General features: G+C 41.6%; 1 protein-coding gene and 1 long non-coding RNA gene across 2 annotated transcripts in view; one reads left to right on the forward strand and one right to left on the reverse strand.

The window, feature by feature from the left end:
* TRPS1 (transcriptional repressor GATA binding 1) overlaps nt 1-27,936 on the reverse strand; it is a 326,956-nt gene that overhangs the window by 294,827 nt on the left and 4,193 nt on the right. The window contains exons 2-3 of the mRNA XM_039525654.1: nt 23,933-24,012; nt 21,604-21,667 (exon numbers count right to left, since the gene is read on the reverse strand). Coding sequence (XP_039381588.1) covers nt 21,604-21,667; nt 23,933-23,962 — 94 coding nt within the window. The 5' untranslated portion in view covers nt 23,963-24,012. The remainder of the gene's footprint in view (nt 1-21,603; nt 21,668-23,932; nt 24,013-27,936) is intronic.
* Nucleotides 6,790-27,190, forward strand: LOC120398320. Its single transcript, XR_005594316.1, has 3 exons — nt 6,790-6,892; nt 23,840-23,943; nt 26,972-27,190. It is a non-coding gene; the product is annotated as an uncharacterized LOC120398320 (long non-coding RNA).

Genomic DNA, 27,936 nt, shown 5'->3' on the forward strand with positions numbered 1-27,936 from the left:
ATTAAGGCCTTGGTCTCCACTTTCCGTGGCAAAACACTGAGGAAACAGTCCAGACAAAGGAAAATTATGAGAGGCTCCCCCTCAGAATTCCCTCCCAACTGTTTTGGGAGAGGCTGTTTGTGCCCCACACCTGGAAAACAACATCATTATTCATTTAGCTCTCATTTTACAGATCCTTGAAGATACAAGACAATTCCTCATAGAGACACAGGGTTCCTATTCCCCTAGAATGGCTTGAGCATCTTCCAGGCTCCTGGCCACTTGGAACCGTGCCTAAGTTCCCTGTCAATGCAGCAACAATGAAGCTGCACTGTCAAGGACTTCTCAATTCTCGGCTGCCTCTGTTTCCCCCACTTACAAGCAAGCTTCACAACAAAGTTCACAGAGCTTCGGGCTGTACTAGCATCCTGGAAGTTTTCTAGGTATAAGGTAGTGCAAGACAGTTTGATGCCTTAGGGATGGTAAAGGGGCACAGGGCAAGACACCATTAAAGGGCCATGAAAAAACTGTTCTGGCTACGGGGATAAGGAACAACTCAGCTGGAGCAATGTTTGTGTGGCTCCTGGCCCTAGTCACTGCTGCTGGTGACAGTGAGGGGGGAGAATTGGAAGGCATATTTAAGGGGAAGATGGCATTCCCTCCCCTGGCAGCTGTCCTACTTTTCAGAATGGGATGGTTAGGCTGGAGCTGAATTGCTGTGGTGGTTCATGGTTGGTGGAGGCATGTGAGGGGGGCACAAGACTGGATGAAATTCCCCTCTCCTTGCAGTTCTGTCATACTGAGTAGGGACTTCAGTATTTGGCCAATAATAATAGCTACCCTGGTCCTTCAGGGGATAAAGTCGACATGGTACCTAATATGATATTTATTGAAGCAAGAAATAAATCATAATATACAGGATGTCAGGCCCCAGAGTCTTTTATTTAGGTGTTGTAATTTTTTACAAAAAACATAATTTATTTCAGGTAGGCTATGTATAAGTGTTCTTGGAAGACAACTGAACAAACATATTAAACAGTAATGGGATTGGGAGAATAATTTATGTATCTCAGAAAAAAGTAAGCCCAAAAAATCATAAGGACTGAACCCAAGCCAATTTAAAATTATTTCGGATGTAGTACAAGTTACAACAGCACATTCCGTGACTTGTAGCATACTATCAAATATCATGAAGAGGTTTTACTAAATTAAATACCAAAACACTGTTCATTATGTTAGATTTATGATGAATATGAATCTGTTTCACTCCCTCTTCAGCACTGACCAACACTCCCATGCCAATTTAGCAAAAATAAATGGTACAAATTAAATACAAAAATGAGAATGAATATAACATGCACAGAGCAAAAACAAGTAATCTCAGGAGGACCTTATATTGGGTAAGCCTCTCCCTCCACACACAATTTTTTGCCTGCTGTCATTTCACAGTGTCATGTCATGTCTGATCTTACTATCTTATTCCTCAGGGCAGCGGCCTCCTTATTTCCTTTGTCAGGAGTCATGCACACCCGTAGCATGGTAGGAACAAAATAGATACAAAATAAGGACCAGATTCTGATTCCCTTACTCCTACTGAGTATCACCTAATGCCACAAGTAGTTCCACTGAAGTTAACAGCCCTTTTCCTTTTTTCTTTGGCAGTGGGGAGGAGAAATAGCTATTTGAGGTGAGCAAGGCTACTAGACTGGCCTTAATATAATAAATACAAAATAATGCTTAGATCAGCAAGCTTCTAACTGGAACTAAAAGGCAAGTTTTTAACTGAGGGTAATCAACTATTGGGACACATTACCTAGGGATGTGGTAAATTCTCCTTCGCTTGGCATCTTTAAACTTAGGTCAACCTAGCTACATTGCTCAGGACTGTGAAAAACGTATTTCCCAGCACGCCACATTTGGGTTGATCTAGCCCCATTGTAGATGTAGCTAGGTTGATGGAAGAATTCTTCTGCTGACCTAGCTATTGCCTGTTGAGGGAATGGATTTACTACAGTGACAGAAAAACCCCTTCTGTCCTGATAGCATATCTACACTGCAGCACTACAGTGCCATAGCTCCAGCGATACCTCTGCAGCACTTTTAGTGTAGACGTACTGCAAGATTAGATGTCTTTCTAAAATACATGTTCTAGCTCAACCATAAATTGTTGGGCTAGATGTAGGGAAAAAACTGGGTGAAATTAAATGGTCTGTGTCATGCAGAATGCCAGACTATTGATCACAGTGGCCACTTGAAAATCCATGAATATCAATTATGAAAACAGTATTAATAGCCAAAAATGTAACTCTACATTTAGACACCTGATTTTCAAGGAGGCTAAGCACCTAACAGCTTCTATTGACATCAGAATTATGGACCCCATCATATAGGGCATTTAAATCAAGCAATGAGATTACTGAAAACCTCATCAAAAGCAGGCAACATTCTAGTCATCCCTCATTCCAAAGCCACGGTCAAAATAGATAGAATGGAAATGGACAAATGTCAAAAGATTTCCACGCATGCAGGGTAGGTGTAGCCATGTTGGTCCCAGGATATTAGAGAGACGAGGTGGGTGAGGTAATATCTTTTATAGGACCAACTTCTGTTGATGAGAGAGACAAGCTTTTGAGTCACACAAAGTTCTTTTTCAGATCTGACCCAGAAGAAGATCTGTGTGACTCAAAAGTTTGTTTCTATCGCCAACAGAAGTTGGTCCAACAAAAGACATTACTGTACCTCACCCACCTGATCTCTCTAAAGATTTCTATGTTCAGCGAGTGCTTCTTGAGCAAAGATGAAAACAACAACTAGCATTAAAAACTCAACTAATACCTTGTCTTATGCTGGAAATTGTTTATGTTGGAGGTGCTGGGCGCTATTCTAAAATCACTATAATTTACAGAATATTTTAAACTAAATGATTAGATTATCCACATATGATGGCAAAAGCAATTAAAAAGACACCATATTCTAGATAAATATTAGGTAACACTGAGAATATGTGACATCTGTCATTCTATACTATATGGGTTTTTATACAGAGCTTATCGCCATAGCATTTGAGCACCTTCCAGTAGTGCATAAAGCAATGCAACTACACATATTTCATGTTTTGTTTGTTTTCTCATCCTCTCCTCAGAGGGAGAAGTGTGTGCAGTGGAATGTCTTGTTTTGGTAGGGTATATCTTTAAAAAAATAGCAAGAGGTATATTATATGTGTGTATTTCTGTTTTATGTTAGAGAAAATAAGGTAAAAATGTGCTTACACTTGGAGTGGAAAGTGGTGAGGTTTGTGATGGTCCTTAGTTCCTGCGGGAGTTATTTCCATAGTCTTGGACCATCCCTGGAGACATTTTTGTCTCCCGCACAGACAAATTTTACTCTTATTGTAAAGTTATAGCAAAGTAATAACTAATTTGCCACTTGTTCTAAGCATAGGGCATTTTGGGTAGAATTTTCAAAAGTACTCATCATTGACTGAACTCTACTCTTACTGAACTCATTGAGAACACAGAGTGCTTTTTGAAAATTGATTTCAGTGGGCATAGTGTGAAGTTAACAATAAGTGCTAAGAAAAAAATCTCCTCCTTTGTGTATGCTGATAGAAGACTATTCAAGTCAGATGGCACAATACTAGAAGACTATCCTCTCTTCCACAGCTGTCATTGAGATGATTAGTGTAGATCCTGACCATTCATTCTAATAAGGAAGATTTTTTCCTAACTCCCTAGTTCACTTGTTTATTTTGACCTATATCAAAATCTACAATTACAAACTAAAATCTAAACCCACCAGGTAGCCAATCTGAAGAGATATATGGCTTCAGAGGAGTAATATATTTAACATACAAAATATTTGAAATTAAAACAGCAAGAACTTTAACAGGCTCCACAGCAACCTATATCACTTATCACAATCCTCTGAAATCCTAGATCTCCTATTACAAGAGCTATGAATTATTATTTGTATTGCAGTAACACCTAGAGGCTGTAGCCTCCATTGTGGTACCTGGTGTACATACACACAATGAAAGACAGTCTCTGCCCCCAAAAGCTCACAATCCAAGTAGACCAGATAGACAAAGAATGGGGAAGAGGAACTTGTACTATCCCCATTTTACAGGCACAGAGAGATAAAGGGTATATCTAAACTGCAAAATGGAGTGTGATTATATGTAGCTATACCAGTGCTAGTTTTAATTTTGCTAGCTCAGGTACCCCAGCAATGAAGCCATGGCAACATGGGACTTCTGTGCAGGATATACAAGTCTTCCTGGAACCTGGGTAATTACTCAGGTGATTAGCTTGCATTGAAGCCTATGAATCATAGGCTATCAGGGTTGGAAGAGACCTCAGGAGGTCATCTAATCCAAGCCCCTGCTCAAAGCAGGACCAATCCCCAGACAGATTTTTGCCTCAGATCCCTAAATGTCCCTCTCAAGAATTGAGCTCACAACTGTGGGTTTAAGGAGGCCAAAGCTCAAACCACTGAGCTATCCCTCCCCCCCACTATGCTCCTGCAGATTCACTGCTCCAGTACCAGCTAGCTAGATTCAGGAATGTCTGTACAAGCAGCAATTATACCCTTTGATTACAGTGTACAAATTCCCTAAGTGACTTGCAGAAGATCACACAATTGTTATGTATTATCTGTGTTGAAGTAAGAGCCCCCAGGAGTACAGAACCCCATTGTACTTGGCACTGGACAAACAGAGACCAAAAGATGGTCTCTGCCCCAGAGAGTTTACAATTTAGGTAAATACACTAGAAGTCTGTGTCAGAGCTGGAAATGGAACCTAGATCTCCTTAGTGTCATTCCAGTGCCTTGACTTAACCACAAGGCCATACTTCCTCCCATGTTGCAATATTTATAAAGAAGAATGCCTTTTTGCAAGTTTGTAACTTCTATAACTATAACAAGACCCCACAAGACATTGGATACATTAGTTAGATCTAGAAACTAGTTTTGAGTGACATTTTCATTGTACACATCTTCTGTGAATCAGTTTGCACATTCTCTCCCTTGAACACTATGAATGGAAACAATAATTGCTACCTGATGACAATACATTCTCATGAGTTGCTCCAATAAAAATCATGCAGGGAAGCACTGGTCTCAAGTAATTTTTTTTTTTTACTCTTCATGATTCAAACGAAGAAATAGCCTCACCTCATTTATACGTTACAATGATATTTAAAAGGGAGTCAGTTGTAGTTGCAAACAAAGAAGCTTGCAAAAATCATTGCACCCCCAGAACAACAACAACCTGCACCCTTTCATTTGCCATTTATATATAAAAAGTACAGCGTTATGATTAAGGGCTAAATCCCTAACTGCTAAATCCATATTGGATGGGAGGGCTAAGGAGGAAGAAAGCCATTCCTCCCCATGCTCACAGGTAGGGAAGATCCTGTCATAGTGCACAGAAATGTACCAGGAGCTGTGCCTGGAGATCATGCCAAGCACAGCTCCAATTAAAATAAAGCAAGTCTTCCTAGCTTTTAAAAAAAAATGTAATTCTTAAATATATGTATTAACCTCCCGAGTCACTATGTCATCTCATTGTCCTTACTTCCATCCTACCTCTTTCCTATCCCGTCTCTGTGTTGTTACCACCTGATCCTAACTTTGGCTCATACAGCACCTAGCAAAACGGAACCTTGGTCCATGACTGAGACTCCAAGATGCTCCCACAGTACAAATAACATTTACTACCGGGCCTGGCGCTCTCTACAGTGAGCAGTCCCAGCCAAATTAGTGAGACTGCTTTCTACCAGGAGAAGCTACAATCCAGTCAATGGCACCCTTCACAGTGGTGAGCACCACACCCTATTAGAGTGTCCACACTATCAGGCCTTTTTATTGTAAGCTGCTTGGAGCAGGGAATCTGCTTTATTTGTTCTGTTTAGCATTGTTCATGCCTACTGTGCTACCTACATGGTAAGTGAACACTGAAAAAAAAAAGATTCACTAAAATAATATTTATGAAAAACTGTAAATGTGTTTTCTTCAATGGTATTTGTTCCCTTTTTATGTTTGTTTCATTGATATATTAAATATTCTGGAAAAAGTTTATGGCAGGCATCTTCTCCAAAACAGCACATTTTTACTGCAGAGTATGTGTGGAAAGTAACTTTCAGATGCATAATTACAAGTATTCATTTATCATCATAAGTGGTTCTAGGGTGCCCTAGGGGGCTTTTTTGACTAGACCTGGGTGGTTTTTGTCTGAAGCTTCTCCCCGCCCAACCCCCCAGCAAAAAAAAAAAAAATGCAGATTCAGCAGCACCAAAATGTTTCACAAATTTATTTTAGTTTCAACAAATTGTTCATTTAAAATAAAAGCAAAAACTTCCCCAAAAGGTAGAAATGTTTTGTTTTGACAATTTCTAAATGAAACTATGAGTTTTCAATTTTAAATGATTTTTTGTTTAAAAATTTCCTTCAATATTATATAAAAATATAAAATCATAAAAAGTGAAATTAAGCATTTTGTTGTGGGTTACACAAAGTATTTTGCTTGATACAAAACAATTTTTTAAAACTTTTTGGTTCACCAAAAATTTGTGTGTGGGGGGGAAATGGGGTAGATCTAAAATGATTTATTATTATTTTGTGATTTTTCAAAAAGTACCAGGGAACAGAAAAACCAGTTATTCACCCAGCTTTAATCATGGCACATTTTGCATGATTTACATTGGGATTCACTGACATTTCCAGTGAAAAGGGCAAACACACTGTATCCCCTTGCAACTTTGCAGCTTTAAAGGGCAGAGAACAGAAGAACCTGGCCGGTCAGTTGATTGCCCAGGATTCTATAGTTAACAGTTAGTGGAAAGTCTGGTTCGAGAGCTGAGTCTTGCTGTTCATTCTAAACGTGACAAGGTTTGAATTTAAGACATGTTTGAAGGTAACAAAGGCTTGATACTGAAGATGCCTTAGCTCTGTCTCCCAGGAACTGCTCCCTTGGGACAGTTAACTTAAGCATTAGGGAACGCACACATGAGGAGGCATATCTAGACCTCAAGCCAGCTGGAACATACATTTGTATCAGCAGCACACAAACACAGGCCACATACAGACTGCTTCCAAATCAGAAGAGCAGAAATACTTTTCAACTTGTTGCAACAGCTCTCCTGGAAGTGACACACACCTCAAAGTCAACAAAATATCAAACTCCATGAGAGTCTCCCATTCCTGATTTGAATATTGTTTTCTTTCTTTGCAATGTTGATGTGATTTAAAGGGACAGTCAATTTATATATATATGAAGACATTTAATTTCTGAACAAGTTGCCATAAGTCATATTTCTAGGCTCATTATTCTCAACTATTATGCCCATGTAAGACATTTAAAACATCATTTAGACATATACATCTAACTGGGAAAAGGACAAACTTATTCATTTGATGGAAAGGGAAGACGACAGTGGAGAATTTGTACATGTGAGAGGGAGAATACTTTTCTGTTCCAGGTCAGAGTGACAACAAGCTAGCTATAAACTCTCGCTTAAACAATGCTCAATTTAAATTTCAGATGCTAAGTGTGTGACCAGATTCTACATTAGCAAACAAAAAATAGTTTCTTTCCAATGCTTTTACTGGATTTTTGTTGAAAAAATCCTGACCACAGAAAGAATATTTATTAATATGAGCCTTTGTCCCATATAAATATTGCAACATGGAATATAGCAGCATACCTGTTGCTTAATTTTTAAGAGGCGAAAAAGGTCTTAAATTTCAAAGGCAAAAGAAAATGCTAATATCTTTGTAGGGAACATTTTCAGAAGAAGGAATGGCTTACGAAAGAAACAATACCATCTGCTTAAGTTCTGACCAGACCCAAGTAGAACATTCAATGAGGATTTTACCAATGTATCTATCCTCTTGAAAAATATGTGCATCTCCTTAAAAAAAAAAAAGTTTTGCAACTGTAGTTTCAATCTTGTCAGCTAATGGTAGGAAACTGTCTGGAGTTTTGTTAATTTATTTAAGATGAGTGTACAGTCAAATTATGGATATAACAAATCTCTTCTGTAGAGACAGATGATCACTTTAAAATGTAGATGTACTATACCATAAAACTTAATACTGAGCAAGTACAACATATGCATGATAGAAAACAATAGAATCTAAGTATTAAGCGAAAATTAAAAACAGTTCTCAGTTGCAGAGTTGTGCAACAGAATACATTTAGAAGCGGAGCATTTGATATTCTACTCTTATAACAAGCTTTTCCTACTATAGATACTTTCCCACATTGAAATTCTACTAATGTCACCTTCTTATAACCCCTGGGGAGCACTTTCCCCTATTGAAAAAAATTTGGGATTTTTTTTTTTTTTAAAGTTTGATTATTTCACTGGATTGAACCTCAAAGGCTTCTTTTGACACAAATGTTATTTTGACCACGTGGACATGGTTTCCATTTTAAAAAAAACTAGATTAAAACATGCATGAACAAACTGCCCATTGAACTTTAATATTTCTTTGTTGCTTTGATGGTTTGCAGATTTCTGCTTCACAGATTGCCTCCTCCCCATACATTCTAAAAGTGAAATGATACATTGTAATTTGAATGATAATTTTGTTTTGATGATTTAATTGATAACAGACCGAGGGATAAAATTCCATCTTTTTTCTGCACTGCAGATGATATAGCTACATTTTTTTGGGTAAACATCTGTATAGAATTAAAGGATGTTGCATTAAAATTATATTTCCTTTACCTTCAGCCAGGGTTTTCTTGAGGAACTGTAGGATAATCCTGGTTTAGGAAAAGAGAAGCTTCCTCTTGTCATTCAGAGATTCTTTATCCGTACTTTTCATGGTTTAGGTGACAATTAAAAGAAGTTATCTGCTCCCATTAATTGTATTGACGTCAATGATAATCCTGCCACACTCCCTTGCTGCTATCATTCCGTGAACCTTTGCAATCAAGTAATTTCGCCTTTCATAAAGTAACTGAATAGCTGTATGTCTGTGCAATAGATGTTGACTTAATGTGCATATATTTTTTATGAACTCAATATTGTATCAAAGACTGAAAAAGAAATCAGCAGGATTGCATCTTACCTAATTGCTTTATTTTGAAGCAATATAATATGTTAAAGGAGTTGTACATCTTTGCATAGACATGTAAATCAAAAGCAAACCAAGGACTGTTGAAACCTGCTCCACCTATGTTGCACACAAGCAGTTATTCATTCAGTTTATCAGACATAAAAATAATTGCATTACACTCAGATTCAGACCTTACAGAATTTTTAATACAAAAAAGCCCTTGTAAAAAAGGAATGATGGCTTTCTACAATAATATTCCCAAACACTTCAAAAATCACAGTTCTAAGTTGTGTGTACAGAGTACAACATTGTAGAGTGTTACTATAGAATACTGTGTACATTATATTTTCAAGCATTTGTTATGATTTTGTCTTTCTCCCTGCCACAAAGTTTGGATAACTTGCCATCCAGCAACCCCATTCCCAATACTGAGAAAAGAGCTGGTTGAAATTCTTCAAATTTTAAAATGTTCGTGACATTTTGATTTTAAATGTCTCTTAAAAATAGAAAAAACGTCAATATTCTCAGGACTTTTCTGTCAAAAATGTGTTCAACAAAAATTTTATTCTGCTGCTTCAAGGCACATGGTTGAGTATGGAATAGAGATGATGTTAATACCATATTTAAAAGGATAGTTTCTGATATTGTTTCCTGCAAAATGTTTGCCTAAAATCTTTGTCGTGACTATCCCTGCTGTGTCTAAGTATCCTATAAACTGCTGGGTCATATATATTAGACTTATTGTACTGATAAGGGAAAAACATTAGAAGACAGAATTATGTATGGCTCCTAAGAAAAGAGAGTCTGGTTGTCAATGTGCATTATGGAGTTTGTTCCCCAAATCCCATATATTTTGTCTCAGATTGATAACACTGTCCGGGTCTGCTCAGAAAAGGCCCCACCACTTAACAGTGTTATCCCTTGACGCCGAATGTGCAATTACTGACAGACAGATCTGCACTGCGCCAACCTACCACCATACCTGCCTATGAATAAACAGAGGACTTCAGTTTCCATCACTGACAAACCCTTATTCCTGGTAAAAGTGCATTTATTCATCACCTCATTAAACTAAAGAAGATGAACAAACTATAAACAGGTCAGTGGTTAGGGTACCGCAAGGGTGATCTGCTATTTTAGCATACGGAAAGTACTGGGGAGGAAGACTGGCTTTGAATGATGCTGTGGGTGAAAACCACTGGTCATTCTGATTTACCTCTTTATTGTTGTTATTAAAAATGTTCCAGAATATTTCCAGAGAATGGAGGGTGAAACTGTATTTAAGTAAACAGGGCTTTGAAACAGAAAGAAAGACATCCCCCCCTACCTCCCCACCATCCCCAGTGAATGCTTGTTTAATGCAATATTTCTCTTGGCAACTTTTAAGCAAGTCTCTCTTGTTGACAACCATTCTGCTGTCTTCTCTTTTCAAGAATTATACTCTATGCTTGATGCTAAATAACGTCTTTAAATATTAATAAATAACTCAAATGTATCTTAGTGTGCACTTGATACTTCCTGTGATGGAGACAAGGTAAATCTCCCCCCAGATTTCTACTTTTGCCTGCATGCTTCTCTGAACTGTGCCTCCAGAACTGGATCATTCTCACTAAAAGGAAAGGAACATGTTCCTGTTGATTCACATGCACAATCTGTTCCCACTGAAGTTAATGACAAAACACCCATTGACTTCAGAATGGGAATGGGATCAGGGCTCATAATTTGTGAAGTTGACTTTAACTACACATATTTCTTTAGCTTCATAATAATGATTCCACATAATTAAAAAAAGTGGGTAGTCACCACCATGTGAACCAAATTACACTACATATTGCATGGTACTTAAATAACGATAAAACATTTTATAGGTTATAAGAGATCATTTACTGACACCATGATATTTTCACTTGGCGTGCATGGATGACAGAATCTCTAAGGGAGTATTTGGATAAATTATACTCCAATCCACAGGGCGCGTCACAGCTTCTTGAAGTACTGCTTTCGCTAGAACTTACCTTTTGATGATGTTTATCTGAGTCAGCTGATTTTATTTTCAAGCCAGTCTCTCAAATGGATTTGTTTCGAACACCTTACAACGCCAAACTAATATGTAATTATGAAGTGGCAGTAGCCGCTCCACAGGTAAACCCAAAACTAGCCTGATTTTCAAACCCTATATGCTTCCTCAAAACTCAGTCAATATCCCTGCAATTTCACATGCCAAAGTAATTTTCTGGGAAGTTTGAAGGAAAACAAAACAAATAGAAAAGGATTTTTGAAGTGATGGTGTTTTTTTTTTTTAAAAAAAAGTCCCCATACTCCACTTTTTGAAAAATGGCTTAAATTTTTGGCTCACCATATCCTCAAAAATGACATGGTCTATGAATTCCACATTTGTGTTGGTGAAAAATGTATTGTGGGAAAGATAATTAAGAAGAATGAGTATTATATTAGTTCTAAAAGTGAGGAGGCCTGTCTCTTGCAGGAGCAAGTTCTGTAGTCAAGATCCAGTTCCAAGTGAGAGTTCTGACTCCTGAACTCACAAACCAGTATTTCCTGACTTGCAGTTTCATTGTTTCAGTGAAGTGATTATGAAGGGAGAGATGATATTTCAGGTAGCGTAGCGAGGGAAAAAAATCTTGAGGACTTTGGCTATCAGAACAAAGACCTTGAATTGAAGTGGAGAACCAATACGGAGAGCAGAGCACCAGGTAATATGCTCAGGGTGATCTCTTGTATATTAAGCAAATGGGTGGCTGTATTTTGCACCATTTGACATTTGTTCAGAGTTTACGGCTTCATTCCTAGACATAAATTGCAATAACCAAGACTGGAAGTCACAAATTCATGGATTACTGTGGCCACATCTTTTCCCCATAGGATAGGTAGCAATCTTCTGGCCAAGTCACACATGGATGAGAGAATTTTCATGTTATTTCAGCATCCAGTAGCACTCAGGAGTTCAAAATAACCTCATGACTGTGGGCAGATGCTTTTGATAGTAGGGTGGTGCCAAGGAGGCAATTTCTTTGAAGCATGTCTGTCTTCCTACCCATATAATCTCAGTCTTGTTGCATTTTAAATTTGTTTAGTCAGCTGCTTATAAATACACTGGTTGAAAAAAACAGTTTAAAAATTCACAACAAATTAAAAAACTTTCACCAGCTCTATTTCTGGTCAATAATATACTTTTTATTTATTTAACATTTTCAGGATAGTTTGTCAAAATTCATTTTTTGTGTAGAGTTTAATAAAAAATTAAGTTCAAAATATTTTGACCCGTTATACTCTTTATTAAGGTGCCAATTTTAGCTTAATGTTGTTTACATTTGACATAAAGGAGATGTAGAATCAGGTTTGAGCTGCACACTGCTGGCACTCCAGCAGGTCTTCATACATATAGGGTATGTCTACACTACCAGAGTAGTTCGATTTTACTTAACTCGAATTTGTGGAACCGACCTTACAAAGTCGAACGTGTGTATCCACACTAAGGACAGTAATTCGACTTTCTGAGTCCACACTAACGGGGCAAGCGTCGACATTGGAAGCGGTTCACTGTGGGTAGCTATCCCACAGTTCCTGCAGTCCCCGCTGCCCATTGGAATTCTGGGTCGAGCCCCCAATGCCTGCTTGGGGAAAATATGTGTCGACTGTCGTCATTCAACCGTCACTCCCGCCCTCCCTCCATGAAAGCGCTGGCGGGAAATCTGTTCGCGCACTTTTCTGGTCAGTGACAGCACGGACGCCACAGCACTGCGAGCATGGAGCCCGCTGTGATCATCGCTGCACTTATGGCTGTTGTCAACTCCTCGCACCTTATCGTCCACCTTTTTCACAGTCAGATGCTGAGAAATTGGGCAAGGAGGCTCCGGCAGCGCGGTGAGGACATCAAGTGTGAGAGTGGCACAGACCTCTCACAAAGCACGGGACCCTACGCCGTGGACATCATGGTGGCAATGGGTCATGTTCATGCTGTGGAACGGCGATTCTGGGCCCGGGAAACAAGCACGGACTGGTGGGACCACATAGTGCTGCAGGTCTGGGATGAATCACAGTGGCTGCGAAACTTTCGCATGCGTAAGGGCACTTTCCTTGAACTGTGTGACTTGCTGTCCCCTGCCCTGAAGCGCAAGGACACCCGGATGCAAGCAGCCCTGACTGTGCAGAAGCGAGTGGCCATAGCCCTCTGGAAACTTGCAACGCCAGACAGCCACCGGTCAGTAGCGAACCACTTTGGAGTGGGCAAATCTACCGTAGGGGTTGCTGTGATGCAAGTTGCCAACGCAATCGTTGAGCTACTGCTCTCAAAGGTAGTGACCCTGGGAAACGTTCAGGTCATCATAGATGGCTTCGCCGTGATGGGATTCCCAAACTGCGGTGGGGCTATAGATGGAACTCACATCCCTATCCTGGGACCAGACCACCAGGCCAGCCAGTATATTAACCAAAAGGGCTACTTTTCAATGGTGCTGCAAGCACTGGTGGACCATAGGGGACGTTTTACCAACATCAATGTCGGATGGCCGGGCAAGGTTCATGACGCGTGTGTTTTCAGGAACTCTGGTCTGTTTAGACACCTGCAGGAAGGTCCTTTCTTCCCGGACCACAAAATAACTGTTGGGGTTGTGGAGATGCCTACAGTGATCCTCGGGGACCCAGCCTACCCGCTAATGCCCTGGCTCATGAAGCCCTATACAGTGACAAAGAACTCTTCAACTACCGGCTGAGCAAGTGCAGAATGGTGGTGGAGTGTGCTTTCGGATGTCTCAAGGGGATCTGGAGAAGCTTACTGACTCGCTCAGATCTCAGCGAAACCAATATCCCCATTGTTATTGCAGCTTGCTGTGTGCTCCACAATCTCTGTGTGAGCAAGGGGGAGACCTTTATGGCGGGATGGGTGGTTGAGGCACATAGCCTGGCTGCTGATTACGCCCAGCCAGACAGCCGTGAGATTAGAAGAGCCCAGCGGGAAGTGCTGTGCATCCAGGAGGCTTTGAAAGCTAGGTTCCTCAGTGAGCAGGGTAACCTGTGACTATTAAGTTTGTTTACAGAGAAGCTGAACCTGCCCCCGTTTCTTTACCCAGTTAATGTTGACTATCCTCTGCAGTTACATACCCGTTCCCCCTCTTCCAACACACGTTTAAAAATAAAATATATGGAACTTTGTTAATAAACACCGTTTTCTTTAGTACTGATTTAGCGGTAAAGGGTTCAAACTGGAACGCAGACTGTGGTGGGTAGGGTGTGTAGTGCTGCAAAGACCGCTTCTAAACTCGAGGAATGACAGGCTCCTGCTCCTAGAGCAGTACGCGGTGGCGGACTGGTTGTTTCAATGGAGTCTGCCACCCCTCCTTCTCAGGACTCTGTGTGTGGGGGCTATGTGACTTTGTGGCGGGGGAGGACGGTTACAGATCAGCTGCTGCGTGGCTCTGTGATCCAGGATAAGGACCACTGCATAAGATCTCTAACCACCCTCCCCTGCCACAAAGTCACATAGCACCCCCGAAACAGAACATGAAAACAACCTCCCAGACTGACCAGGGTGCCTAGAGACTGCACTGTGTGTGTGACCTGCTGCTGAACCTGCCCCCGTGTCTGTACCCTGGTAAAGGTGACTGACCTGTCCAATTACCAACCCCCTTCTCCCCTTGAAACACAGTCTCCTCTAAAAGAACATGACAGAAACAGTAATTAACAGAAAAGTCTTTTTTATTATCACCTAGACAGTTAGGGGATCAAACTGGGATGGGGGCTTGGGTGAGGCAGGAAGGAAAGGACTTCTCAACATTTAGGGAATGAGAGCTTTTTGTTAATTGAGCACTCTGCAGAGGTGGAGTGACAGTTCTCACGGCCCCTGGCGCCCCTCCTTCTTGTTACTTTGTGTGAGGGGGGTATGGGACTTTGTGGCGGGGGAGGGCGGTTACAGATACACTGCAGTGGGGCTCTGTCCTCCTGCCTGCGGTCCTGCAGAACATCCACAAGGCGCCGGAGCGTGTCCGTTTGCTCCCTCATTAGTCCAAGCAGCATTTGAGTCGCCTGCTGGTCCTCCTGCCGCCACCTGTCCTCCCGTTCACTGTGTGAGCGCTGGTACTGAGACACGTTCTCCCTCCACTGGGTCTGCTGGGCCGCCTCGGCTCAGGAGCAGCCCATAAGTTCAGCAAACATCTCGTCCCGTGTCCTTTTCTTTCACCGCCTAATCTGCGCCAGCCTCTGTGAGGGGGAAGCCGGGGCAGGTCGGGAAACAGTCGCAGCTGTGTGATGGGAAAAAGGGAGTGAATTCCTTACAAAGATACATTTTTGCTAACAATGAACATAGACTAGTCTGTCTCTGTGAACAAGACCATGCACAGCACCTATCTCATGCGCACTCAGGACAAGTTCGAATTTTTGGCCTTCGCATTCATTGCCTGGGGTCTTGCACTGGAGATCAGACAAGCGGGCAGGACAGCAGAATTCGTGGAGCAGGCACACATGGTAATCCGTAGACTTTTGGCTGCTTAAACCTTAATGTATAGCAGTGCCCTCCTTTCACGCTCAAAGCAATGGTCATAGCGTTTGCAAGTTCCTGCTGCCGGCAATCCGGAAAGCATGAACTCTGCCCGTGTTCCACCCCTTCGTGGCTGTCCCCGGGAAAGATCCCTGTATGCTGCCCCTCTACCGCCTCCACCACGTGGCTGTAAACCGACGCTTATTGTTATGCAAAGGAACAGTCAAGCATTCCCAATACTAACATTCCCCTAATTCAAAGCAGGACGCCCTGAGCGAGATCACCCTGAGGACGATCACTGACAGAGATAGAGACCGCATGCTGCGTGAAAGCCAGCACAAACCAGGGGCCTATGCCACCATGCTCGTCGAGGCAATGCTCCCAGAGTACCTGCTGATAGCCTGGCACGGAAAAGTGTCCTACCACAGAGGACCCAATAAGGCCGCTCTCCCCAGGAACCTCCTGCAGAGGCTTTTCGATTACCTCCAGGAGAGCTTCGTGGAGATCTCCCAAGAGGATTTCTGTTCTATCCCCATATATATTGACCTTCTTTTCACATAGTTAATATTCCTGCTCTGTTAAAAATAAATGTTTACATGTTTAAAGCACTTACCGACGGATCCTTCCCCTGATTCAGGGTCCGTGTTAACGGCTGGGGAGGGTTGGTAGGGGATCTCAGTGAGGGTGATGAAGAGATCCTGGCTGTCGGGGAAATCAGCGTTGTAAGCGCTGTCGACTGCCTTGTCCTCCTCATCTGCTTCCTCATCTTCCCCGTCCACGAACATCTCAGAGAAACCGGCCGTCGACACTATCCCATCGTCAGAGTCCACGGTCAGTGGTGTGGTAGTGGTGGCGGCCGCACCTAGAATGGCATGCAGTGCCTCGTACAAGCGGCATGTCTGGGGCTGGGATCTGGAGCGTCCGTTTGCCGCTTTGATCTTTTGGTAGCCTTGTCTCAGGTCCTTGATTTTCACACGGCACTGCGTTGTATACCGGCTGTATCCTCTGTCTCTCATGGCTTTGGAGACCTTCTCGTAGGTCTTTGCATTCCGTTTTTTGGAGCGCAGCTCCGAAAGCACAGACTCCTTGCCCCACACAGCGATCAGATCCAAGACTTCCCGGTCAGTCCATACTGGGGCCCTCTTTCTATTCTGAGATTGCATGGACTCCTCTCCTGGAGAGCTCTGCATCGCTGCCTGTGCTGCTGAGCTCGCCACGATGTCCAAACAGGAAATGAGATTCAAACTGGCCAGACAGGAAAAGGAATTCAAATTTTCCCGGGGCATTTCCTGTGTGGCTGATCAGAGCATCCGAGCTTGGACTGCTGTCCAGAGCGTCAACAGAGTGGTGCACTGTGGGATAGCTCCCGGAGCTATTAACGTCCAATTCCATCCACACCTAGCCTAATTCGACATGGCCATGTCGAATTTAGCGCTACTCCCCTCGTCGGGGAGGAGTACAGAAATCGAACTAAAGAGACCTGTATGTTGAACTAAATAGCTTCGTTGTGTGGATGGGTGCAGGGTTAATTCGATTTAACGCTGCTAAATTCGACATAACCTCCTAATGTAGACCAGGCCATAGATGCTGAATAATATGGAGAGAGAACTGAGCCTTGTGAGACTCCACAGGTGAGGGCTTTACCTACTTCTTGTAGGTAGGACAATACTTTATGATCAGCTACATCAAATACCATAGAGAGGTCCAGCAGGATGATTATGTCAATTGATGCAGATTGGGTCATTGTTAAGTCTTGCAGATCCCTTCTCCAAACCTTCTATCCCCTCTACAATAGGAGATGGACTGCTGGAGCACATAGATAACTAATGGCTCCTAAAGGAGCGATGATATCATGTTGGGGGGGGAGGGGGGATAGCAGGGAATAGTGTAGAGGTCAGCACACAACGCAGATGCTCAGTGGAAAAAGAAATACCAGAAAAAGTAACAAATAAAGAGTGGAAGTTAATGATGACTGAAGAATTGCTGAAATACTGGACTTTTCTAAATTTGTCTTCTACAAGAAAAATAAAAAAATTAAATTCAGACAGCTAGCAAGCGAGGATGGCTCTTTAAAAAGAGTTAACAAAAAATCTTAATATATAGCAAGTATATTGTTGCCCCTTTTGACCTCAGTAGTTAGCCAACATTTGGGGCCTTGCAGGTTGTTCCTATCAAGAAGAGAAACTGGTGATGGAGTCAGGTATTTCTTTGACACAATCCTGTTTATTTACTAAGAAAGTATATAATGTCCTGTTTCCCTGAACACAGTAGGAATGAAATAGCAAAAGACAGTTTCTTTGCTCACAATCCCAAACCTCTTTCCAGTCAATGCCTTACTCAAAAGCTCTCTCTCTCAGCTTAAGAATTTAAGAATATAAGAACAGCTGTACTGGGTCAGACCAAAGGTCCATCTAGCCCAGTATCCTGTCTACCAACAGTGGCCAATGCCAGGTGTCCCAGAGGGAGTGAACCTAACAGGTAGTGATCAAGTGATCTCTCTCTTGCCATCCATCTCCACCCTCTGACAAACAGAGGCTAGGGACACCATTCCTTACCCCATCCTGGCTAATAGCTATTAATGGACTTAACCTCCATGAATTTATCCAGTTCTCTTTTAAACGCTGTTATAGTCTAGCCTTCACAACCTCCTCAGGTAAGGAGTTCCACAAGTTGACCGTGTGCTGAGAAATTTAGCCTGCTATTTAAGAAAGGTGATATTTAGGCTAATTTTACTCCCTTACTCACCATATGTCTGGGTTTTCCCAGAAACTGCCTCTTTTTTGAGCCCCTCTTCTGGGCCTGGGTGGATGTTTCAAACAGGAAATGTCCGAGGTTTTTGCAGAGCAGAAAAGTTGCAGCTCAGAAAGAGCCACAATAGTTCCGCTTCCCAATTGGTCCCTCCCCTGCATCTGATTGGTCCATTCCCCTGCAAGCCACTGCTGTAGGATCCTGCCCATGCAGGGCCTGGCTCCCAGGCCTGGGGAGGCAGGGTCGCATGGGGAGGCATGGACTGATGGCTGTCGCTGCTTCCTGGGTTTGCACCAGCTGCCCTGCCATCATGACAAGGAGCAATACTGCCCCTCACCTTCCTGCCACAGGTACCCCCTCCAATGCCCCCAACTATATCCCCTACACTTACCCCCCCTCCCAGATCCTCCCTCCTCTGGCAGTGTTCTCTTTTTGGGAACCTGAAATATGGTAACCCTACTGCTAGTTATACCCATGATAGTACCTTAAATATTTCCTTGGTGTTTATACCATTCAGATACCTTTAGATTGTTATAATGTCATATACATGCAGTCACCTCACTCCATCTGCAGTAGAAGTGGTAGCTTTACTTATCTTTTCCAAATATCCATCAGTGCCTTTGAGCTAGTGCAGCAAATACTTGTATTACAATCCAGTTTCTGTGTATGACCACATACCAAAACATTTTAAATGCTAGATCATAACCAATATTTGGACATACACAACATCCTCCACTTCCTTTGAAACAATACCAGGACACAGTAATCACAACAGTAGCAAACTCCTGTTTCTATATGTTCCTGCTCATCATTTACAAGAATTCCCCCAAGAAGAGTAACTGATTAATATAACAACTTCTCATCAATGCTCAGTCTGAGTTCTGTAGATTAGAGATGGGCCAGAACAGCAAAACTGCATCCAGATCCAGATCTAGATTTCAAATTCCCCCAAATTCAGGGGTATTTGCATGTGGGGATTTGATTTAGCTCAGAGTTTCCCGAACTAGGAGTATCATTAGTGCGGTGTAAGCTTGATGGAACTAGTACACCAAAAACTCTTTTTAAAAAAATCTTTCCGTTTCAAACAGTCATCCACATACTGCCAGAAAATGTCTGGGAAGCAAAATGCACTCTTCTGGCTACCTTCAGCTGTAATGGTGAATAACACTAACTGTCCAATTTGGAATAGTAGTTATATTTAGTGGTGAGTTGTGCACTGTGGCTCTGTCGATGGGTGCTGTACGCTCATCTGGCACACAGATGGCTGGCTTTCTGTGAGGCCCAGCATTCAGTTTGCACTGAGCCGCACAGCTTAAGATACTGAAGCAAACCCAGGAAGTTTCATGTCATACCAATAGAGCCCCTCTCATCCAAAAAGACACATGCACAGGACTCGATCAACCTGTCACAGGGCCCTAGGCAAACATACACTTCTGGGCCCCACCTTCTCCTGAACAACAAACGGCCATGCAGTACACTCACCTTGGCCAGGCTATGGATCTTCCAGGATCGGCTCCTCATCCTGTCATTTTGCAGAACAGGATCTCCCTCTGTGCACCCTGTCTTGCAAAGACTGCAGCTGGATACCTGTGGGGCTGGGTGGCAAGGGGGCTTGGGGAATTGCCCTCTGTCTCCAAAGGGAAGCTGGGGAGCGGGAATGTGGATAAAAAAAAGTCTTTTTTCTAATTCTGAAGCAAGAGGTGCCTGAGTCTTCAGCCAGAGCAGCTGTCTGGCATCAATTTGAGCCCCTGCCGATAGGGGATGCCCTGTGAAATTTACCCAACATTACAGCCATTCAGGGGTCTTGTTTGAGAGAGAGTAGAGCTGCTGAGTAGCAAGAGGCCTCCCGGAGCTGCCTGATGTCCAAACAAAGTGCTTCACATTCAGCCAAGATGGCCCACATTGCTACCCCTGCCCGCTGGTTCCTCGGCCCTTTTACACACACACACACACACACACACACACACACACACACACACACACACACACACACACAACCAGAGTCCCCTGCCTTCAAGCCAGAACCTTCACACTCCAACCACCAGGGGCGGCTCTAGGTATTTTGCCGCCCCAAGCACGGCAGGCAGGCTGCCTCGGCGGCTTGCCTGCGGGAGGTCCCCGGTCCTGCGAATTCGGCGGCAGCCTGCGGGAGGTCTGCCGAAGCAGCGGGACCAGCGGACCCTCCGCAGGCATGCTGCCGAAGGCAACCTGCCTGCCGCCCTCGTGGTGACCGGCAGAGCGCCCCCAGTGGCTTGCCGCCCCAAGCATGCGCTTGGCGTCCTGGTGCCTGGAGCCGCCCCTGCCAACCACATGTCTTCTAACCATCCCAGCCAAGCTCTCTTCCTTCTAAGTTGCCCTCGCAAATCATCCCTAACTGGATCACCTATAACTGGATCTGCAGACATACATTCCAAGGAGGCAGCCCATGCCTTGGTCCAACAAAAAGAGTTTGTGTGTAATTGGAAAAACTTCACCCACCTTTGACCCACATGCCACAATGCTTGGCGTCACTTGTTTTAGTATGTTCGTGATCATGGAAGTTGTTTTGGTTTTGTGATTGTAATTGTGATCCTCAACATAAGTGCTTAACTGGCCATAGCTTTGAAAGAATATTTACAGACACACAACAAAAACCTGTTGATGAAATAGGCAGTAGTAGGATGACTTCCCAGGATACCAGACGTTCTGGTACTTCTGGGAATGGTGTGGGCTCACCCTTGCCAGCGTGACCTCACATACAAAGTCAAGCTGGTAGGGGCAGAGAGGTGCACTCTTTAAAAATGGCACCCCCCATCTGGTACCATCTGATACCAGACAAAACCATGCCCGATTCTGTCTCAGTACTGGATGGAGGGACAAACCACCTGAAAGAAGAGAGAACTGTCCAGTTTAAAGCCAGATGAATGGCCTGCTTAGGCAGTAGTGTGAATCAAGACCTGACTGTGGGGGGAAAAAACGGGGTGGGGGGGATTTCAGGCCTGATTGGCTTCCTGCTACAAATAAAATACCACCCAAGATTGTTAGAAGGTATGGTCCCAACTACTTATCATTTGGATTTGAGTGGTGAATCAGTGCCTCAGTGGATAACCGTCCACTGCAAATGATGCAATCGTTCAGTGAAACCTTCCCTACTTTGACTCAGACTTTAAAGCCAGAAGGGACCATCATGATCATCTTCAACATCACCTCAATACAGAGCACAGCTCTTTAAAAGACAAACTTCTCTATTTTTAAAGAGAAAGCAAATTGAACTGAAAGACAGCCAAAACCAACAACATCTCACACTGGCATTAATATGAAGACCCCGAGAAGTGTCTTACCATGTAAGCCTGAGGATTGTTCAAACTGGGAAACCTCATAAAATTGATGAGGCTCTTGTGTTATCTGCAACAAAAGACACTGTGACATTAGTTCTTGTGGATAAACCGGTACGACAGTTTGACATCATTTATTTATCTAACAGCATGCCAACAAGGTAAATAGCCTTGTCTAAAGCATCCAATTATGTAAATACTTAGTCATCACAAAATTATCAGTATACCTTTAATATGGCATCTGAAAGACATTCCCTGTTGTACTAGAGTATGGTATCTGAATGTGTTCAACTGCCAGAGTATCTGCAATGCTAGGAAGGTGACCAGCTGGGATTACTGCCACTCATTGGCACATACAAATGTGTCATCAGCTAGTCTATGCTGAAATAGTCTGTTATTAGATTTGATGAAGAAAATTTATTTTTCTCTGTGAAAAATTTAATTTAGGAAGTTTTGGGGGATATAACTGAGAAACTGAAAACCAACAACATTTTGTTTTTTGGGTTAGGTTGCCAAAATAAAATAAATCCATGTTTCAGTTCCAAAAACCTACCTAGAAATGTTCCATTTTGGATTTTTCAACAAAACCTCCCAAAAATGTCCATGAAAATTGCCATTGTTGTGAAAAAGCCATTTTCCTTCAGAAAAAACAGTTTGACAGAAAATCTTCCATTAACTTTGCCTGTTATTGTTATCTTGTCCTCCCTCCCTGTTCTCCTGTCTGTTTGTTTATTCATCTACCTCTTCGCTTTTACTCAAGATTGTAAGCTCTTTGGGGCAGGGTCTGTCATTCACTGGTCATTGCAACCTACTAGTTTTAAGAGAACACAATGGTAGACTGAATTAATGACACTAAAAATGATGCCTATAAAAGCTTCATCGTTATAAGCATAAATAAGATGTAAGCTCCTTGGGACAAGAATGGTATCCTTGTTTACATATAGGGTGGAGTACTATATAACATTAATAGTAATTATAAAATTTAATGGTAACTGTAACATGAAATAAGGTCTCAGAATTAGGATGACTGTATTTCCCAAAGGGAAAATGGGATACTGTGCAGGGCTGGCCCTAGACCTTGATCAAGTTGGCAAGAGCAAATAGGACAAATGCCCACTTTTGTCAGAAAAGTCAGGATGGCCAGGACAGGGCTTAAAAAGGGGACTGTCCCAGCCACAACTGGCTGAATGGAAACCCTACTTAGGATTGTATATCAAAATTAAATGCAATATCCATTTCCTTTCTTTTTCTGTTTTCAGCTGTAGAACAGAAAAAGAGAAAACATTACATATAGTCTGACACAAAAAGTTCAGTTTCACACTGTCATAGATAATCGTGTTAACCTAATGAAAAGTCTGTATCCACTAGTATCCTTGGGGAAATGGCAATGCATCATGTAGTGTCCAAAAGAAAAGTCACAGCATCGGTTAACAGAAGTATCTTTCCATGGAGCTGCCCGCGGCCTGACAGACTTTCTTCTAATAAGAGGCTACCTATAAATCACTTCCACACAGGTTGACTAGACAAACATTCACATTGAAGAAAGTGTTCTGAAAATTAATTTCTTTCTAGATTATGTTCTACTGCTCAAATGGAAAAATGGTGCCTGGTCAGATGGAAAAAGCAGAATGAGACTATTCAAATAAAATTAACAATATAACACTACAAGGAGCAATACAGTATGAAGAACATTCAATTTACATTGGCTAATAGCAATTCGTTTTAACTTGCTAGCTCTTTGTGAATGTTCATACTACTGGAGCTATAATAAACCATGACAGTCATATGGGGGCTCCCTAGCTTTTTGTTAAAAAGCTACATTAACAAAGTCCACCTTAAGTGGCATTCACTTTTTAAGGTGCTAAATAGAGCTGATGGGAAAATTTCAAACAGAGCAACTTTCCATTGGAAAATGTTGTTTTCTTTAAATCAAAATGTTTTGTGAAATGTGTTGATTTTGATCAACTTAAAAAAAAAACCACAGAAATTTTGGAGGGATTTGAATCCAAATGAAATATTTTGTTTCTTGGCTTATTTTAACTTATTTTCTTTTTAAAAATAAAACTTTTAATTACAATTATATATTATGATACATTTAATATTTGATATTATAATGTTTTACATTATCATAACTAAAATGTATCAATAACATCATTTCAGTGTTTCCAAAGTGAAAGGTCAGAATTTTCGTTCCTCGGTAAATTTTGAAATGTTGACTTTTTGCCCCCTTTTTCCCCTAAAGAGAAATTTGAAATGTTGAAAACTCCCGCAGAATGGAAATTCCATTTTCCAGCCACCTCTAGATGAAAAAACGGTCAGCTGCCTTTGACCTCACTGGGAGCGGAGGTGAGTCAGTGCCTTGCATGAGTAGTGCAGATTCGCATGGACTGAGAGCTTTAAATCTTCATTTGCAGACTGTGGAAACAGAAAAAGGAATTTGTTGAAAAACATTGAAATTTTTTAAAGGAAAAAAAGTTGCAAAACCCGAGTACAGCCAAAGCATGCAAGTTGTTCAGATGAAATTGTCAGAATAAACTGCATCTCTTTCTTACGAGCATTATTTATTATAATGCATTATCTATTTCCAGTAGCATCCACAACAGGCCAGTAGTGCTTTCCTAACTGAGAAAGTAGCATGACTGCTGCCCTGAGCAGCTTGCAGTTTGAACACAGACATGGGAACAGATGGAGAATGAAGAGAGGGAAGTGGCGCAACAAATATAAGAGGGAAGTAACATGCAATACTTTCTAATGAAGTTTGTGATAACTAACAGGGCTGGCTGAGACCCGAAGCTTTCCAATTAGAACTAAATTTCCAAACTTGTGCACCTATACTCTAGTACCGTGAACAGATTTCGGCACCTAAATGCTGTTTCAAGTGGAAAGGTTTAAAGGTAGGGCTGTCAATTAATCGCAGTTAACTCACGCGATTAACTCAAAAAATTAACCGCAATTTAAAAAATAAATTGCGATTAATCACACTGTTAAACAACAGAATACCAATTGAAATTTATTAAATATTTTGGATGTTTTGCTACATTTATATATATATATATATTGTATTCTGTGTTGTAACTGAAATCAAAGCATATATTATTCTTGATTACAAATATTTGCATTGTGAAAGATAAAAGAAACAGTGTTTTTCAATTTACCTCATACAAGTTCCGTAGTGTAATCTCTGTGTTGTGAAAGTGCAACTTACAAATGTAGACTTTTTTTGTTACAGAACTGCACTCAAAAACAAAACAATGTAAAACTTCAGAGCCTACAAGTCTACTCAGTCCTACTTCTTTGTCTTAGCGATTGGCTGCACGACAAGTTTGTTTACATTTACAGGAAATAATGCTGCCCTCTTCTTATTTACCATGCCACCAGGAAGCAGGAAACAGGCATTTGCATGGCACTTTTGCAGCTAGCATTGCAAGGTATTTACATACCAGATATGCTCAACATTCATATGCCCCTTCATGCTTCGGCCACCATTCCAGAGGACATGCTTCCAGGCTGATGATGCTCGTTAAAAGAAAAATTCATTAATTAAATTTGTGACTGAACTTCTTGGGGGATAATTTTATGTCCCCTGCTCTGTTTTACCTGCATTCTGTCATATTTCATGTTATAGCAGTCTTGGATGATGACCCAGCACATGTTCATTTTAAGAACACTTTCACTGCAGATTTGACAAAATGCAAAGAAGGTACCAATGTGAGATTTTGAAAGATAGCTACAGTGCTCGACTCAAGGTTTAAGAATCTGAGGTGCCTTCCAAAAATCTGAGAGGGACGAGGTGTGGAGCATGCTTTCTAAAGTCTTAAAAGAGCAACACCCCAATGCGGAAACTATAGAACCCAAACCACCAAAAAAGAAAATCAACCTTCTGCTGGTGGCATCTGACTCAGATAATGAAAATGAACATGCATTGGTCCACACTTCTTTGGATTGTTATCGATCAGAACCTGCCATCAGCATGGCCCTTTGTTCACTGCAATGGTAGTTGAAGCATGAAGGGACATATGAATCTTTAACGTATCTGGCACATAAATATCTTGTGACGCTGGCTACAACAGTGTCATGGGAATGCCTGTTCTCATTTTCACGTGACATTGTATACAAGAAGTGAGCAGCATTATCTCCTGCAAATGTAAACAAACCTGCTTGTCTCAGTGATTGTCTGAACAAGAAGTAAGACTGAGTGGACTTGCTCTAAAGTTTTACATTGCTTTATTTTTGAATGCAGTTATTTTCTGTACATAATTCTACATTTTTAAGTTCAACTTACATGATAAAGAGATTGCACTACAGTTACTTGTACTAGGTGAACTGAAAAATAATATTTCTTTTGTTTTTTACAGTGCAAATACTTGTAATCAAAAATAAATATAAAGTCAGCACTATGCACTTTGTATTCTGTGTTGTAATTGAAATCAACATATTTGAAAATGTAGAAAGCATCCAAAAATATTTAAATGGTATTTTATTATTAATTGCCCCCTCCCCTCCCAGCACTTCCTGCATGCCATTGAACAGCTGATCTGTGGTAAGGGGAGGTGCTGGGAGGGAGTGGGAGGAGCTGATCGTTCTGGGCTGCCGATGGGTGCTGAGCACCCACTATTTTTTCCGGGGGTGCTTCAGCCCCAGAGCACTCACAGAGTCAGCACCTATGCAACTCAGATTGACAATCTGTTGCACTAGTTCTCTGTTCTCAAGGGGTATCCAGCTCTTCCCAATTTAGCATCTTCTATGACTCTGATATCTTCATTAATGAACTAGAAGTGAAAATATTACAGAAGACCAAATCTAACATAATCCCTATAGGGTTCTACTAGACTCTTCCCTCCAACTTGCCATTTGTCTTCACCCTTTGTTTAGGATTATACTTTTAAAATTTTCAATTTGGTCATCAACACATTCACAGTACATCTTTGTCTTAGAATTCTAAGCCAGGTTTGGTTTGAATTATCTTAGTTAATATTGTAAGATTTCATTTCGAAGAACAAAATTTCATTCTAGCAGGAATATACTGTGGAATTCTTCAGGATCAGGAAAAACATGTGCCTTTTAATTTTCTTCTTATAGCTTCTCAGAGATATTAGGTGATTGGTCCTGAGTTTACAGTTGATATGATCTGCATGAAAACTTTACATTTCCTACAAACAATTGAGTTGCTATCTTTATCCTGTTTTGTTGTCTACTGGAAATACAATCTTGATGAGAAAACTGTGCCAAAATACCCATAACAACCTGTTGCTTTTAGTTGGCTCTATGCACAGAATGAACTAAATTTTTAAAATTCTGGTTGTGCCCAATCCCATTATTAACATGACTTGCATCTAGATACAGATCTAATTAGGTGATCTTTCCATGTGTTTAGATTAAGTGGAGACTTATGGCAGCAAAGTGAAGAAGATAGTTTGAGCAGTCGGAGCCGCGAGACCAGAGGACCGGCAGAGCGCCCCCCACGGCATGCCACCGTGCTTGGGGCAGCGAAATGTCTAGAGCTGCCCCTGATTGTATTATCCTGAACTGTTCTCATTACATAGATTTCTAACTGGGCAACACATTGAGTTGTTGTTTTTATGTAATATTTTGTTCCTAGCCACTGAATGTTCAAGGATTTTACACAACCTTATTTATCAGACTTCTTTGTCACCTATGCTCCTGCCAAGTCTCCCAGAGTTCTAGCTCTCCATTGCTTTAGTTATCTCCAAGTCATTTTTGTTCTTCTGGTAAGTGAGCATTGGTATACCATGCCCCTTCCACCTGGGACTGCCTACCCTTTGAACCAAGTGAAAGTCCCTTGCTACACATTTTTAAATAACTTAAGACTCTCTTCTTTAACTATCACTTTTAGCCAAGTTTGTATATAATCCTTTTCAAATTGCATGGTGCCCAGGAATGTTTGTACATTAAAGTGCTTCATGAATGAGATTGCAAATATTATAACACAAATTAGGTACAGACCCACCTTTGGAAATGCCAATTCCGCATAGAATTATACTGTGTGAAGGTAGAAGACACAAGGACTGAAAAATTCATGATGTCCTCCTAATACTCAAATGATGTTTTCTTTTACTTAAACAAATCTTATTCAAAAACAAATCTGGGAGGCCAATTTGGTTTCTCTGGGGTACCTGGGAACAGTCAGACGTACATATACATTTTTTCTGGTTTATTTTATCTACAGAAAAATCCTGGGATGCATAGGTGCTGACTCTGTGGGTGCCCTCCCTCGCTCAACCCCTCTACCCCCAGCACCTCCTGCATGCCATGGAACAGCTGATTGTGATGGACAGGAGGCGCTGGATGAGAGGGGGAGGAGCCAATTGGCGGGGCTCC

This window comes from Mauremys reevesii, linkage group 2, assembly GCF_016161935.1.
Source record: "Mauremys reevesii isolate NIE-2019 linkage group 2, ASM1616193v1, whole genome shotgun sequence".
Lineage (NCBI taxonomy): Eukaryota > Metazoa > Chordata > Testudines > Geoemydidae > Mauremys > Mauremys reevesii.